Consider the following 12,722-nt stretch of genomic DNA (forward strand, 5'->3'; position numbering starts at 1 on the left):
ACAATCAGCAGTCAAATCATACTAGGAAACAGTCCATATAAATCGTAAGGATGCAAGTGACAAAGTTATAGTCCTACAATCACAAGTGGGAGAGGATGGGTGATAAGGAGTGATGAGAAGATTAACAGTAATAGTAGTGCAGACTTTGTAAATAGTTGAAGTGTTGAGGGAATTATTTGTTTAGCAGAGTGATGGCGTTGGGGAAAAAACTCCCCTTGTGTCTAGTTGTTCTGGTGTGCAGGGCTCTATAGCATCGTTTTGAGGGTAGGAGTTGAAACAGTTTATGTCCGGGATGTGAGGGGTCTGTAAATATTTTCACAGGCCTCTTTTTGACTCATGCAGTATACAGGTCCTCGATTGAAGGTAGGTTGGTAGCCATTGTTTTTTCTGCAGTCCACATTTTGATCCTGTGACTGTAAGGATGCTGCAACCATCATTAAGTGCGAAGATCGGTCGTAAGTCTCTTTGTTCAGTGCCACTGTAACTGAGTAGTCACTAAACAAATGGGTTATAAGTCGAGGATTATCTGTAAAACCATTTAAGGTAATTTAAATGTCTTTGTTGTGATGGGGTGAAGGATTTGTGTGTCAATCCCATCTCTACTCAATTTGGGGTCATTTGGGAAGCCCTGATTGAAAGTTTCAGCTCCTTCCTGTTTTGTTTTGTTTTTAAATACATTTTTATTAAACAGCTTTCCTTATTTTACAACACGGTCTCCATTCATTGCAACACTTCGGTATCAGTACATATACTTTTTACATAAATTTTAACTATATGTACATTTATATATATTCCTTTATATATTTTGTTCCACTATAATATTTACCATATATATTTCTTATCGTCATAATATTTCATATCCTTCCTGTTTTCACAGTCCGCAACCTAATTGCTGGCTTTGCTGTTCCATCCCCTTGATTAGAAAGTCTAAAATGGTTTGGTTTGCTGGAACATCAAGTGCCAAACTCCGCCGAGGAGAGGAAGAAATATAAAAATCTCTCCCACCTTTCCCATCCCAACCTCTCTTAAAAGGCAGCCTCTCAGTTCTGCTATGGCTCTCAGGCCAGCTCTACCTCGCTATGCAACCTATGACTTGCTGTTTAGATGTGCACTGAGAGCTCATGCACTAGGGACAAATTCTTGTGTGTCCAACCACACCTGGCCAATAATATTCTATATAGCCCTCTTTGTTGATGTCTCTTGGGGTGGGGGGAGGTCTTTCCCAGGTGGCATCTTCATCCAGTCACCTGCCTTGGGAAGGGGGTGATATGGCCCTGCCTCCCCAACCTTCTTCCTGAAGGAACATCTTGGACCCCATCTTCTTCAGAAGGTCTGCGTTTCTCAAGCTTGGCCACTTGAAGAGGTGGGGGACTTCAACTCCCAGAATTCCCCAGCCAGCTCTGAGTCCTTCCTCCTCCTCCTCTTCTCCTTCCATCTTGCTCAGCATTATGGGTCTCTCAAGGAAGATGGATTCTTCAGCTCCTACAGCCTCCTTCTCATCTCTTTCCACCTTGCCCAGCATTATGGGCCTCCAAAGACAGATGGGTCCTTCAACCCTTCCATCTTCCTCCTCTTCTCCTTCCACCTTGCCCAGCATCACGGGTGTCTCAAGAGAGGTGGGTTTTCAGCTTCTACAGCCTCCTTCTCATCTCTTTCCATCTTGCCCAGCATTATGGGTCTCTCAAGGGAGATGGGTCCTTCCACTGCCACTGAAGACCTCCACCTTGGGCACTCCGGAAATGACGTCAAAGCGGACGGGACGTCGAGATGACGTCAACGTGCTGATAACATAACTGCCCTGGTGACGTCACCTTCCCCAGATCCCGCTTCCTTCGGAGACGTTCGGCTTCGGGAGAATCGCGACCCGCGCGGCCTGCCGTAGACGAAGCGTCGCCAGAACCCCCCCCGAGAGTCGACAATGCGCCTGCGTAGTCATCTCAGACGCGTGCGCAGTGGCGCCGGAGACCGCTCGGCGCGGTTGCCATGGAGTCGGAAGGGGCCTACGAGCCGGGCTTTGTGGGAATCCGCTTCTGCCAGGAATGGTGAGGGGGCGGAGGGTCAGGGAGAGCCCGGACTCATTAGAGCATGGGAGCGGTAGTCCGCCCCGGCTTCTCCGCGAGGCCTTGAACCGTATTTCCCATCCTCCCCTCCCCTTCGCGCGCTCTCCGGGCCTGTTTTTCGAAAGGCCTCACCGCCGTTTCTTGCTCCTTCTCCCCCAGCAACAACATGCTGTACCCGAAGGAGGACAAGGAGAACCGGATCCTGCTCTACGCGGTAAGTGGGGGAGGCCTGGCCCGCCCAACAGGCGCGGACTTCCATCTCCCAGCATGTTCCTCTCCGTGGGCACCTGGCTGGCTCGCTTGGGGGATTCTGGGAGTTGAAGTCCTGACCCTTATTATTAAAGGGAGGGGGCGAGGTTGAGAGGCCGTCACCAACCCAAGAGGCTTGATGGGTTAGAAGCCATTGGAAGGGCCCAGCGAGACCCCGGCTTCCCTGAAAATCTGGGATGGGCCTGAAAATTGGGTGTGTGTGTGTGTGTCTCTCAGCCTCTCTTGCCCCACTTTGAGACACTTTGCCTGGACCTGCTTCTCAAACTTGTCCCCTTTAAGAGTCCCAGAAGCCCCCAGCCTCAATGAAGTTGAAGATGGATGGACTACAACTCCCAGAGTTCCCCAGCCATTCTACCCCCCTGCTACGGGGGCGGGGGGGCGTGGGAGTTTGACCTATCCATTTCCCCATTGAAGCCATGGAAGCGTTTGGACTCCGAGGCCTCCCAAGCGCCATCAGCCATGGGAGCTTGCATGGCCACCTGGCCAAGGCACCTGGGTGGTGGTGACGGGACATCCGGGCCTTACACCTTCCTTTTTTAACCCTTCTCTTCCTCCTCCCCTCTCTCTCTCCGCCAGTGCCGGAACTGCGACTACCAGCAGGAAGCTGACAACAGCTGCATCTACGTCAACAAGATCACCCACGAAGTGGAGTAAGTCCTAATGTCAACTCAAAAGATTCTCCTTTGGTCTTTTTAGCTGCCAGCAGAAAGGGAATTGGGGGAAATAGTGCATTCCTCAAATGCCTCCGATAATCGCCTTGGCAGCCCCAAGCTGTTGGCGCACAAGATTATTACAGGAGAGCATGGTTGATGACTCTTGGCTATGGATGTGTCCCATTGGAGAATATACATCCAGGGGATGGGGGGGAAGACCAGGGTCAAGGAGGAAATGGATGATGTATTTTAGTGTTGGCTGCACCCAGCTAACGCCGACATGGCCACTCCTAATAAATCATATTTTTTTTACTGTGAGGGATGCGGCTAGAGACTTATGATTTGAATGGGGGTAGAGTTGTTGGAGCCCTGACACCTGGAGGACCCCAGAAGAAGAAAAAATTGCTCGCTGGGGGGAGAAGTTTGGGGAGGAACCCCCCTCCGTGCCCCTCAGACTGAGGGGGGTGGGCGGCAGGGTCACCCCCACTGGCTCTGCTCTTGCAAATTGTGAAACCGGGTGCTCCCCAGCTTCCAGGTGCAATCCAAGGCACTGGGCGTTAGCCTCAAAATCTTTTTTGTGGTTTAAGCCCAGCATTGTTTCTGCTCAGTTGTTTGTACCCCTGCTATCTGATCACTGTGGGTACCTTCATCTAGGGATGTGGGCTGGCAAGGAGAGCCTCACCTGTGGTGGCACCTGCCCTTTGGGGCATCGTTTCCCCAGATTAGATTGACCCCGCCCTGGTTGGTCTTCCGTAAGGCCTTGAAAAGTTGGCTTGGTGGTTGAGCCTGGGACCTCGGTGTTGGCGAGAGCCCATTTCTAGGTTATAACATAAGACCGATTAGATCGTGTCTGGCTGCTGTTGTTTTTCTTAGAATAACACAGTTGGAAGGCACCTTGGAGGTCTTCTAGTCCAACCTCCTTTTTTCTTTTTTCTTTTATGGTATATAGGTTGTCTTCAACTTACAACCATCCCTTTAGTGACTATTTAAAGGTGCAACAGCACCGAGAAAAGTGACTAATGACCATTTTTCACACGTACGAGTATGACCGTTGCAGCCTCTCTGTGGTCACATGATCCAAATTCAGACCCTTGGCAACTGGCTCGCATTTACGACAGTCACAGTGTCCCGGGGGTGTGTGTGTGTCACGTGTTCCCCTTTTGCAGCCTTCCAACAAGCAAAGTTAACAGGGAAGCCAGATTCAGTTAACGACCGTGTTCCTAACTTGACAACTACAGGGATTCGCTTAACAACGATGGCAAGACAAGTCAAATGGGGCAAAATTCACTTAACAACTGCCTGCTTAGCAGTAGAGATTTTGGACTTAATTGTGACCATAAGCCGAGGACTGTCTGGTATTTCCTATGATTGGATTGATTTTATTTGTTGTAAACCAGGCCACCCAGGTTAAATAAATAAATCTAGTATTTTGCTTTCAGTGAATTAACACAGATCATCGCGGATGTCTCCCAGGATCCCACTCTGCCCCGGACGGAGGATCACCCCTGTCAGAAGTGAGTATTAGTTGCTTTAGCTTAAAAAAAGTCTTCTGATGGTGTTCTGACCCAAACCCTTTTCCAATAAAATAATAACCAAAGGGAACAGAAACCTTTTAATGAGTCTAACGAATCCCCGGTTAAAAGGCTGCAGCAAACTAATTAACTTTGATAAGCACAAACCTCGCCAAAACTGTGCAAGACAGCCAAGAATCACAGATAAGAAATATTTCACAACACAAGAGTCTTCAAATACCAACTTAAGATACTGGAATGTCCATGAGGCTGAGTTTCAAAACATCTTTGCTTCCTGCAAAGAAGGTTCGTTTCACAGCTGGCTTTTATCTTCTTGAAGGAAGGGCCATTACCTTGCAGCCTTACTCCCGAGTTGCCCGTGCTGCTGCAGCTGCTCTTTCCTGCGAGCAGCCCTGCACGCACGCGCACTTGGCACAGGCTCCTTGGCAACCTACTCGTCGCTGCTGCCAGCCCCCATAATCTCTGAAGGCAGCAGTCCACTCCCTAATGGTCCTGGCCCCTCATCTGAGTCCTCGCTCTCCTCAGCCGTCCACACCTGCTGCCGGCTAACCACAACAGATGGAGGCATGTGGTAGAAATCAGTAGCTTTCTTCTAAAACTGTACCTGGCTGGCTGGGGAATTCTGGGAATTGAAGTCTGCACTTCTTAAAGTTGCTGAGGTCGAGAAACACTATTCTAAAGCTTGAAAGCGAGCAGAATTTGGGGGCTTTCTTTGAGATTTTATCCTGATTTTTATCCTGAACCAGGCTGAGGGGCTGGGATTCTGTCCGCCTCTCTTTCCGAGCCTCAAAAAAAGAGAGCTTTGCAAGCAGCAGAGAAAGGGGCCAAATTTGGAGGGTGAGGGAAAAAAAGATTTGGAAATTGGCCAGGCCCTGGAGAGGGGAGGCCAGCAGAAATAGTTGGGGATGGACAGTAAAGTCCATTCAATGTGTAGAATGGGAAAGGAGGTGTGTTTGTGTTTATTTTCATAGTCCTAATGTACAGTGAAGATGGTATTTAATTTCGTTGCACGAGGTGCAGTGACAATAAAAGCAAACTAAACTGTGAAAGTTAGAATACTGCTGACTGCCCCAATCCAACCTTCCTATCCGGGTGACCCACTGCAGAGTGAGCTTGCAGCCTGCCCAGGCATCGTGTGTATGTGTCTGTGCGCACACCCAGGTCCAGTTGATCAAATGGAGACCGGAGAGAATTCCACCAGCCACGTTCTGCATTTGTTTCCCTACCTTGCTTGACGCCTGGTTTTGCCTTCCAGGTGTGGCCACAAAGAAGCTGTCTTTTTCCAATCTCACAGCGCCAGGGCTGAGGTAAGGAGGTGCCCTTTGGACTTAAGGAGGGTGGTTGAGGGTTTCGCCTTAGGATGACATCGCTCTGAAATGCCATGATGGGCCTTTGCTGCCCCAAGATGGGTTGTCATCGCAAACCTGGATGCCTTTGGAGCCAAGTCTGACTGAGTTTTCAGTTGATATAATAGGAGTGAAAAGTGTTCAACCTGGGCTCTGGACAGAGATGTTTGCTTATTTGTATGCATCCCGCCTTTATCCTTACAAATCGCTTAAGGCGGCACACACATTCCACAATCCTTCTCCTTCCTATTTTTATTTTCCTCATAACAACAGTCCTGTGAGGTAGGTTGGGCTGAGAGAGGGGGAATGGCCCAGAGTCACCCAGCCAGCTTTCATGCCTAAGGCGGGACTAGAACTCACCATGTCCTGGGGATTGGCCCAAAGTAACCCAGGCAGCTTTTGTGCTGAGACTAGAACTCCCTGTCACCTGGTATCTTAATCTCTAGCCCAAACTTTGCAGGATTTGGAAATGCAGAATTTTCAGGTTTTGCTATTGGAGGCCCTTCCAGGCGGTCTCAGCCTCAACCACCCCCTCTCTGTGACCCTTGTGGGCAAGAGGATGGTACCCCAACTAGTCTAGAGAAGACCGGATCAGAAAGAGCTGATTTAGGAGCCCGCTGGAGATCCTTTGCTTCTGTCATGCCCTTGTTGGAGTCTGATTCTGAGGGGGAAATTTAGCAGCTGACAGGGAGTGGGAGTGTTGCCCCGGTGGCTGTGGAAGACATGGGGGAAGGGCACAGTATGGCTGGGTATTCAGAGGAAGACCCAGGGCCATCCCCTCTTCATTCTAGGGCATGCAGGGAGGAACGGAGAAGGGAGCAACCTGGCTTACAGGAGAGAAAAGGGCCCTGATCCCCTTCATTAGTTGCAGCTGGGAGAACAGGATATAAGAAGGGCGTTTGCACACAGCACCTTGCTGGAAGCAAAGTGTGCATTATCTTGGCCGAGGCTTATCTGGGTTTTGGCGTCCTCCCAACTGTGGGTGCTGCGTTATCCTTTGAAAGTCTGCAATTTATTATCCTGGCCTGCCGTGTTAATGACTTCAGTGTCGTTTGTGTTGGGTTTTTTTATTTCTAATTTATCTGTACTTTGAGTTTGGACTGCATTTTTTTCCCTTTGTAAACTGTTTTTGGAAGAGTTTGATCTCCTGCTGAGGATAACTGGACATTGGAGGCCGAGTTGGAGGCATTAAAGGGAATTTATTCTACTTTTGTGACTGTGTTATTTTTGTTTCACGCTTTGGGTCATCACATGGCTGCCTCCCCCCCCCCTTTCTTTCCCAGGATGCCATGCGCCTCTACTATGTCTGCACAGCCCCCCACTGCGGTCACCGTTGGACAGAGTGAAACCCTCCGAGGCGTCCTCTTCCTACCACCCATGACTTCCCCGCTGCGATTCTCCACTATTTATCCGTTCAGCCTGTCTGAATTGTCCTTTGCTCTAATAAATGATTTATTTTTCACAGAAAAGGCTACAGCCTCGGCGTCTAGTTTTTAAAAAAAACAACAAAACCAAAAGACACACCTGCCTGGCTTCGGCCTCTTATCTGAGCAGAAGGTGCAATTGAGCCTGAAAAGCTGCTGCTCAGGGCTCAGGGAAGCCGCCCCCCAGGTAGGGCCCGGCGGAGTGGCCCTGGCCCGCATGCCCATAGTACTCGTCACTGGTGCCGCAAGTGAAGCCGCACTGCTCGCACACAAAGAGCTTTTCCCGGCGTTCCCGGTAGCCGTAGGTCTGGGGGATGCGGTGGATTTTCTTCAGGTGAGACTCCAGGGAGCAGCGCTGGGTGAAGCCCTTCTGGCAGAGGCAGCAGCGGTACGGACGGATGCCTGCGGGCAGCGACAGGCGGGAGTTTGCAAAGGTACATTTAGCGACCGTTCAAAGTTGGCCTTGTGAAAAAGGGGCTCAGGACTTGCATTTACGACCGTTTACAGCCTTCCCCCAAAGTGGCACCAATCCAAATTGGGGCGTTCGACAACCGGTGGGTATTTCTGACCATTGCGACCTTCCAAGAAGGAAAGTGAATGGGGGAAGCTGGATTCGCTTAATGGCCACTTAATTGCCGTGATTCGCTTAACAACCACAGCAACAACAAAAAAATCACAGTTGTGAAGTCAGGCCCAACTGGATAAACCACTGCCTTGCTTAGGGGTGCAAATTCTGCCCCCCAATTGTGGTCATGGGAGCACCAGTTATAAACCACTTTTTTTTTTTCTTAGTGGACCTGCCCCCTGGAACGGTCACTAAATGAACAGTTGTAAGTGGAGGTCTTGGCCGTGGCAGATGTAAATGTGTTTCCCTTCCCAGCTGGCCTGCCAGCCCTCACCTGTGTGCGTCCTCAGGTGCCTCTTGAGGTCGAAGGTGTCGTTGAAGCCTTTGCTGCAGTAGCGGCACAGGTGCCTCTTGACGGGACTGTGGCTCTTGCGATGGCGGTTCAGCATGCGCTGCAGCGGGAAGCGTTTGCTGCAGACGGAGCACTGGAAGCCCCCCTGGGCGGGGAGACCCCTGCCCTGAAAAGAGGGAGGGAGGGAGGAGGGGGGTGGCGCATGATACAGACCCAGGAAGGCTCCTAAGGTCCCTGAGGGACAAATTGACAGTATGCAAACCAGGTTGGTAAAAAAAAATATACAGATTTGGGCAATCAGGATTTGTTTGTGAGAATCTGTGGCCCTCCAGTTATCGATGGGCTGAAGCACTCGGCTTCCCGCACCATTGGCCAATTCCCTCCCTCCTCCCTTTTCTTTTTTCCCTTTTCACCTCCCTCCTTTTCTTCCTTTTCTCCTCTTTCCCCTTCCTCCCTCCCTTTCTTTTCCCCTTCCTTCCTTCCATCCATCCTTCCTCCTTCCCTCCCTTTCTTCCCTTTTTCACCTCCCTCCCTTACTCCCTTTCCTCCGTTTCCCTTCCTCCCTCCTTCCCTCCCTTTCCTCCCTTTCCCTTCCTCCCTTCCTCCCTCCTTCCCTCCCTTTCCAAATATATACATTCCCACCCCTCCATCTACCAAAAGAACTCTGGGCAACAAACCAGGATCAAAAGATAATATAATTACCCAAATTAATTTGGAGGAAAAAAAAGTCGAAGTCAAAACAGCCCCCCTCCCCCAAAATCTCACCGTATACCAAATTCTCTTGCAGGGCTGCCCCCTCCCCCAAAATGACAAAGGCTGAGGCCACGCAGGCAGCCTGTGAAGAATCTCCCCCTTGACTTATGGAATTTGCAAAGCTCCCGAATCCAGTTTTCCCGGGGTCTTTTCAATCTGGGGTGGCCTTACCTTGTTGGCCGGGGGATCCTTTCCCACGGCCGGTGGTTGCGGATAAACCAGGTTTTGGAGAAAGTGATGGGGGGCGTCTCCTCCATCCCACTCGCTCCTGCTGCTGAGGTTTGGGTGCACGAGGGCTGGGGCCGCTCCGCCCTCTAAGACATCGAGGGAGCCAACAAGGACACTGTCAGGGCTCCAGTAGTTACCCCCATTTTAATCATGAGTCTCTAGCCGGATTTTCAAAGCTTCAATATGATTTATTAGGAGTAAACATGCCAGCACTGCCTGGGTGCAGCCGACTCTGAGACACATCATTCACTGTCACCCTTGATCCTGGTTTTCCCCCACCCCCCGGGTGTATCGTAATTCATATTCTCCAATGGGACACCTCCATAGCCCAGAGTCATTAATCAGGCTCTCCAGTTGCGGCAGAAACTTCGGTCACCTAGTTACTATCTTTGAAAACATTTGTGGAATGCGATTTTGGTTTTTGCAAGCTGCTGCACTGCTCTCCCCTCCCTTTCTGTTGGCACCTCTAAAAAAACAGAGAAATATTTTATGAGTTGTTTAGTGGCTTTTGCAAATACAGGCAGCCCTGAACTAACGGTCCGCAAGCTACAACGACGCTGACAAAAGTGACTGACGACCAGTTTTTCACACACGTAACGATGGCAGCGTCCCCATGGTCTCATGGTGAAAATCCAGGGGGCTTGGCGACTGACTCGTATTTATGACGGTGGCAGCATCCCGGGGTCACGTGATTTCCTCTCCTGTGACCTTCTTTACAAGCCAAGTCCATGGGGAAGCCAGATTCCCTTAAGAGCTGCAGTGATTTACTTAAAAACTGTGGTCAGAAAGGTCGTAAAATGGGGCAAAACCCACTTAGCAGAATTGGCAGTGGACGTTTTGGGCTCAAATTGTGGTTGTTAAGTGGAGGACGAACCTGTAGAGCAGGGGGTCTCCAACCTTGGCCACTTTTAAGACTTGTGGACTTCAACTCCCAGAATTCAACTTTAAGACTTTGTGGGCTTCCAACTCCCAGAATTCCTGAGCTAACATGACTGGAGGAGGAATTCTGGGAGTTGAAGTCCACCAGTCTTAAAAGTGGCCAAGGTTGGAGACCCCTGCTAGAAGGCATCTCCATGAATATGCTAGGAAAACTCCCTTGTGCTCTTGCTCTCTCCGCTGGCAGTTCTTCCCCAATGGGCCGCCTTCCAGAAGGCGGAGTCCCTCATTCCCATCATCCTCAGCCAACATGACCGCAATGGCCACTGCTCAGAAAAACACTATTCTAGATGTTCACCTACCTGGTACGTACAAGTCTCCCCGGAGCCGGTCGGGGATGTCCCCCCAGTTCCGTGTTCCTGGCTGTGCCGATTTATGACGTTTTATCAGAAAGGACTTTGGCATAGCTGGTTGGATGCCGGGTTTGGGTTTCTCCCAGGATGGATGTTCAGATGGACCAACGCGTTGAGCAAGACGGTGAAGACCAACAACGGAAGGTTCCTTAAGGTAGACACTTCATGTCCAGGAAGAAGAAACTACCTTTTACGGTGCTCACCCCCGTGCCTAAACCTGGAGGTCTCCTTCCATACCAACTAATTTCTTCTTGTAAAAGAACATCAGAGTTGGAAGGGACCGTAGAGGTCTTCCAGTCCAACCCCTAGGTTCAGCAAATCTACAATCTGAACTTACTCCCCAATAAAAGTCCGACCTATAATTTCAAACAATTTGAAGAGCCAGTGTTGCCAAGAAACCCTAATAAAAATGTTAAATGCAAACTGTTGCTTTTTTCTTTCCAAGTCAAGGACCCCAATTCCTCCCAAAAAGAATAGGAAAGACTCCAGAAGTGACCGTGCTAATTGTCTCTCATCCAGAAAAGTCCAAACTCTCAACACAATTCCGATGAGCAGGAGTGATTTCTGTGGGTGGGCGATTTAAAAGAGCAACTCTTGATATCCTGACAATTTGCATCTAAATTGGGATGGGGTAGGATGGAGAGAGGACATCTCATCGCATCTCTTTTGCATACTGGGTGCTTCTAATTACAACTGACTTACAACAGCTCGCATTCAATCTATGCAAATCTTGCTATTTAACTCTGGAGAGTAGCGAGAAGGTCAGTTATCCATCCCTCTGACTGCCACCCGTCAAAAGCTGTGACAAAAATCAGAACATGAGAAGACCAGCTAAGCCTTCTGCCACCAGCAGCACAACAGTCTTGCAAGGTAGGATAGCCTGGAAATGTTCAAGCAGAACATTTGATAAATTAGCAAAAAAAAAGTGACAAGCACAGAAATATCATTGTGCAACAGCAACCCAACCTTTGCATTACCCACGCTTGTCAATCTTGGCAATTTTAAGACGTGCGGATTTGAATTCCTGGAGTTCCCAAGCCAAGGATGCACAAGGGACCCTCTTCCTCAAGGGTCATCTAGCTGAGCCTAGCCACTCTCTCTCTCTCTCTTCTACGGGGCTGGGAAGGAAAGTCGGCTTAGGCCAAACATTGGGGGAAAGTGAAGCCAAATTTTGTTTGCAAATCAAACTGGGATCCCTGAACCAGATCATCAATCCAGTGGAACTCGGGGTTGTTGAGTTGGGGAGCCTCGTGTCCCCAAGATTTTTCTTCCTGCTTCTTTGCACTCGAAAGCAAACAGGTCTCTCTTTCCAAACAGCACCAGATTTCCATGTCCCGCTGAGTGCTCCGATTTGAATAAACCTGTTTCCGTGGTCAGGTTTCGGAGCAGTGTGATTTTAATGGGCGCGTCCTTTTCTTTTTTTGATTAACAAACCACCCTGGGGAACGGCTCACCTGCAGCCTGGACAGAGCTTTGGGAAACATTCACCTGCAAGCCCAAACGAAAATAGGTGAAGTACAGGTCGCCTCTGACTTCCCACAGTTCGTTAAGTGAACGTTCAAATTATAACGGCCCTGAACAAGTGGCCATTTTTCACAGTCATGACCGTTGCAGCATTCCCGTGGTCACACAATCAAAATTCAGAAGATTCATATTTATGGAGGTGTCCCCAGGTTATGTGATCCACTTTTGTGACCTTCTGACAAGTTGTGTTACTAACTTAACCACTGCAATGGTTTCACTTACCAACTGTGGCTAAAAAGTTTGTAAAATGGAGCAAAGCTCACTTAACAAATGTCTCATTTAACAACTGCAATTTTGGGCTCCATTTTAGTCATAAATTGAGGACTACCTGTACCCCTGCTTCCTGTGAAGCCCCCTCCCCACACCTTCCTTGAACCAAGTGGCTACAGGAATGCAATCCTGCCTCATCCTTAGCTCTAATGCAGCGTTTCTCAAACCTTGCTAGTTGGAAATGTGCGGACTTCAACTCCCAGAATTCCCTAGTCAGAAGTCCAAAGATCTTCAGCAGGTATGGAGCTGAAATCCTTCAGTGGGCAGTTTTCAGCCAAATCCAAGCGGGGTTTTCAGCCCTGAGCAGAGATTCAGTTACAGGATGTGTGGCCTGTGGTGGGCTTCTCTGAGACTCCTTCAACTCCAAGACACGACACCCCATCCATGCTCCTTATTTTACTATAGCCTCTCTGTTCGGGGTGGTGGTGAAAATCCAGCTTGGATTTCGGCTCCCGC

The 12,722-nt window shown here is 49.5% G+C and overlaps 2 protein-coding genes across 2 annotated transcripts; one reads left to right on the forward strand and one right to left on the reverse strand.

Annotated features, from left to right (window-relative positions):
- The first annotated feature begins 1,886 nt into the window (after positions 1-1,886).
- Positions 1,887-7,333, forward strand: POLR2I (RNA polymerase II subunit I). Its single transcript, XM_026689078.2, has 6 exons — positions 1,887-2,042; positions 2,220-2,274; positions 2,907-2,980; positions 4,423-4,497; positions 5,771-5,822; positions 7,145-7,333. The coding sequence occupies exons 1-6, from the start codon at positions 1,984-1,986 to the stop codon at positions 7,205-7,207; spliced, it is 378 nt and encodes a 125-aa protein (XP_026544863.1). The 5' UTR covers positions 1,887-1,983; the 3' UTR covers positions 7,208-7,333.
- A 17-nt stretch (positions 7,334-7,350) lies between these two features.
- On the reverse strand, positions 7,351-10,581 carry OVOL3 (ovo like zinc finger 3). The gene is made up of 4 exons (XM_026689068.2): positions 10,422-10,581; positions 9,127-9,269; positions 8,185-8,368; positions 7,351-7,687 (listed from the first exon to the last, which is right to left on the reverse strand). The coding sequence occupies exons 1-4, from the start codon at positions 10,522-10,524 to the stop codon at positions 7,446-7,448; spliced, it is 672 nt and encodes a 223-aa protein (XP_026544853.2). The 5' UTR covers positions 10,525-10,581; the 3' UTR covers positions 7,351-7,445.
- Between the last annotated feature and the right edge of the window lie 2,141 nt (positions 10,582-12,722).

Source organism: Notechis scutatus, chromosome 8, assembly GCF_049901735.1.
Source record: "Notechis scutatus isolate UNSWTSFEM ecotype Mainland chromosome 8, rNotScu1.2, whole genome shotgun sequence".
Taxonomy (NCBI): Eukaryota; Metazoa; Chordata; class Lepidosauria; order Squamata; family Elapidae; genus Notechis; species Notechis scutatus.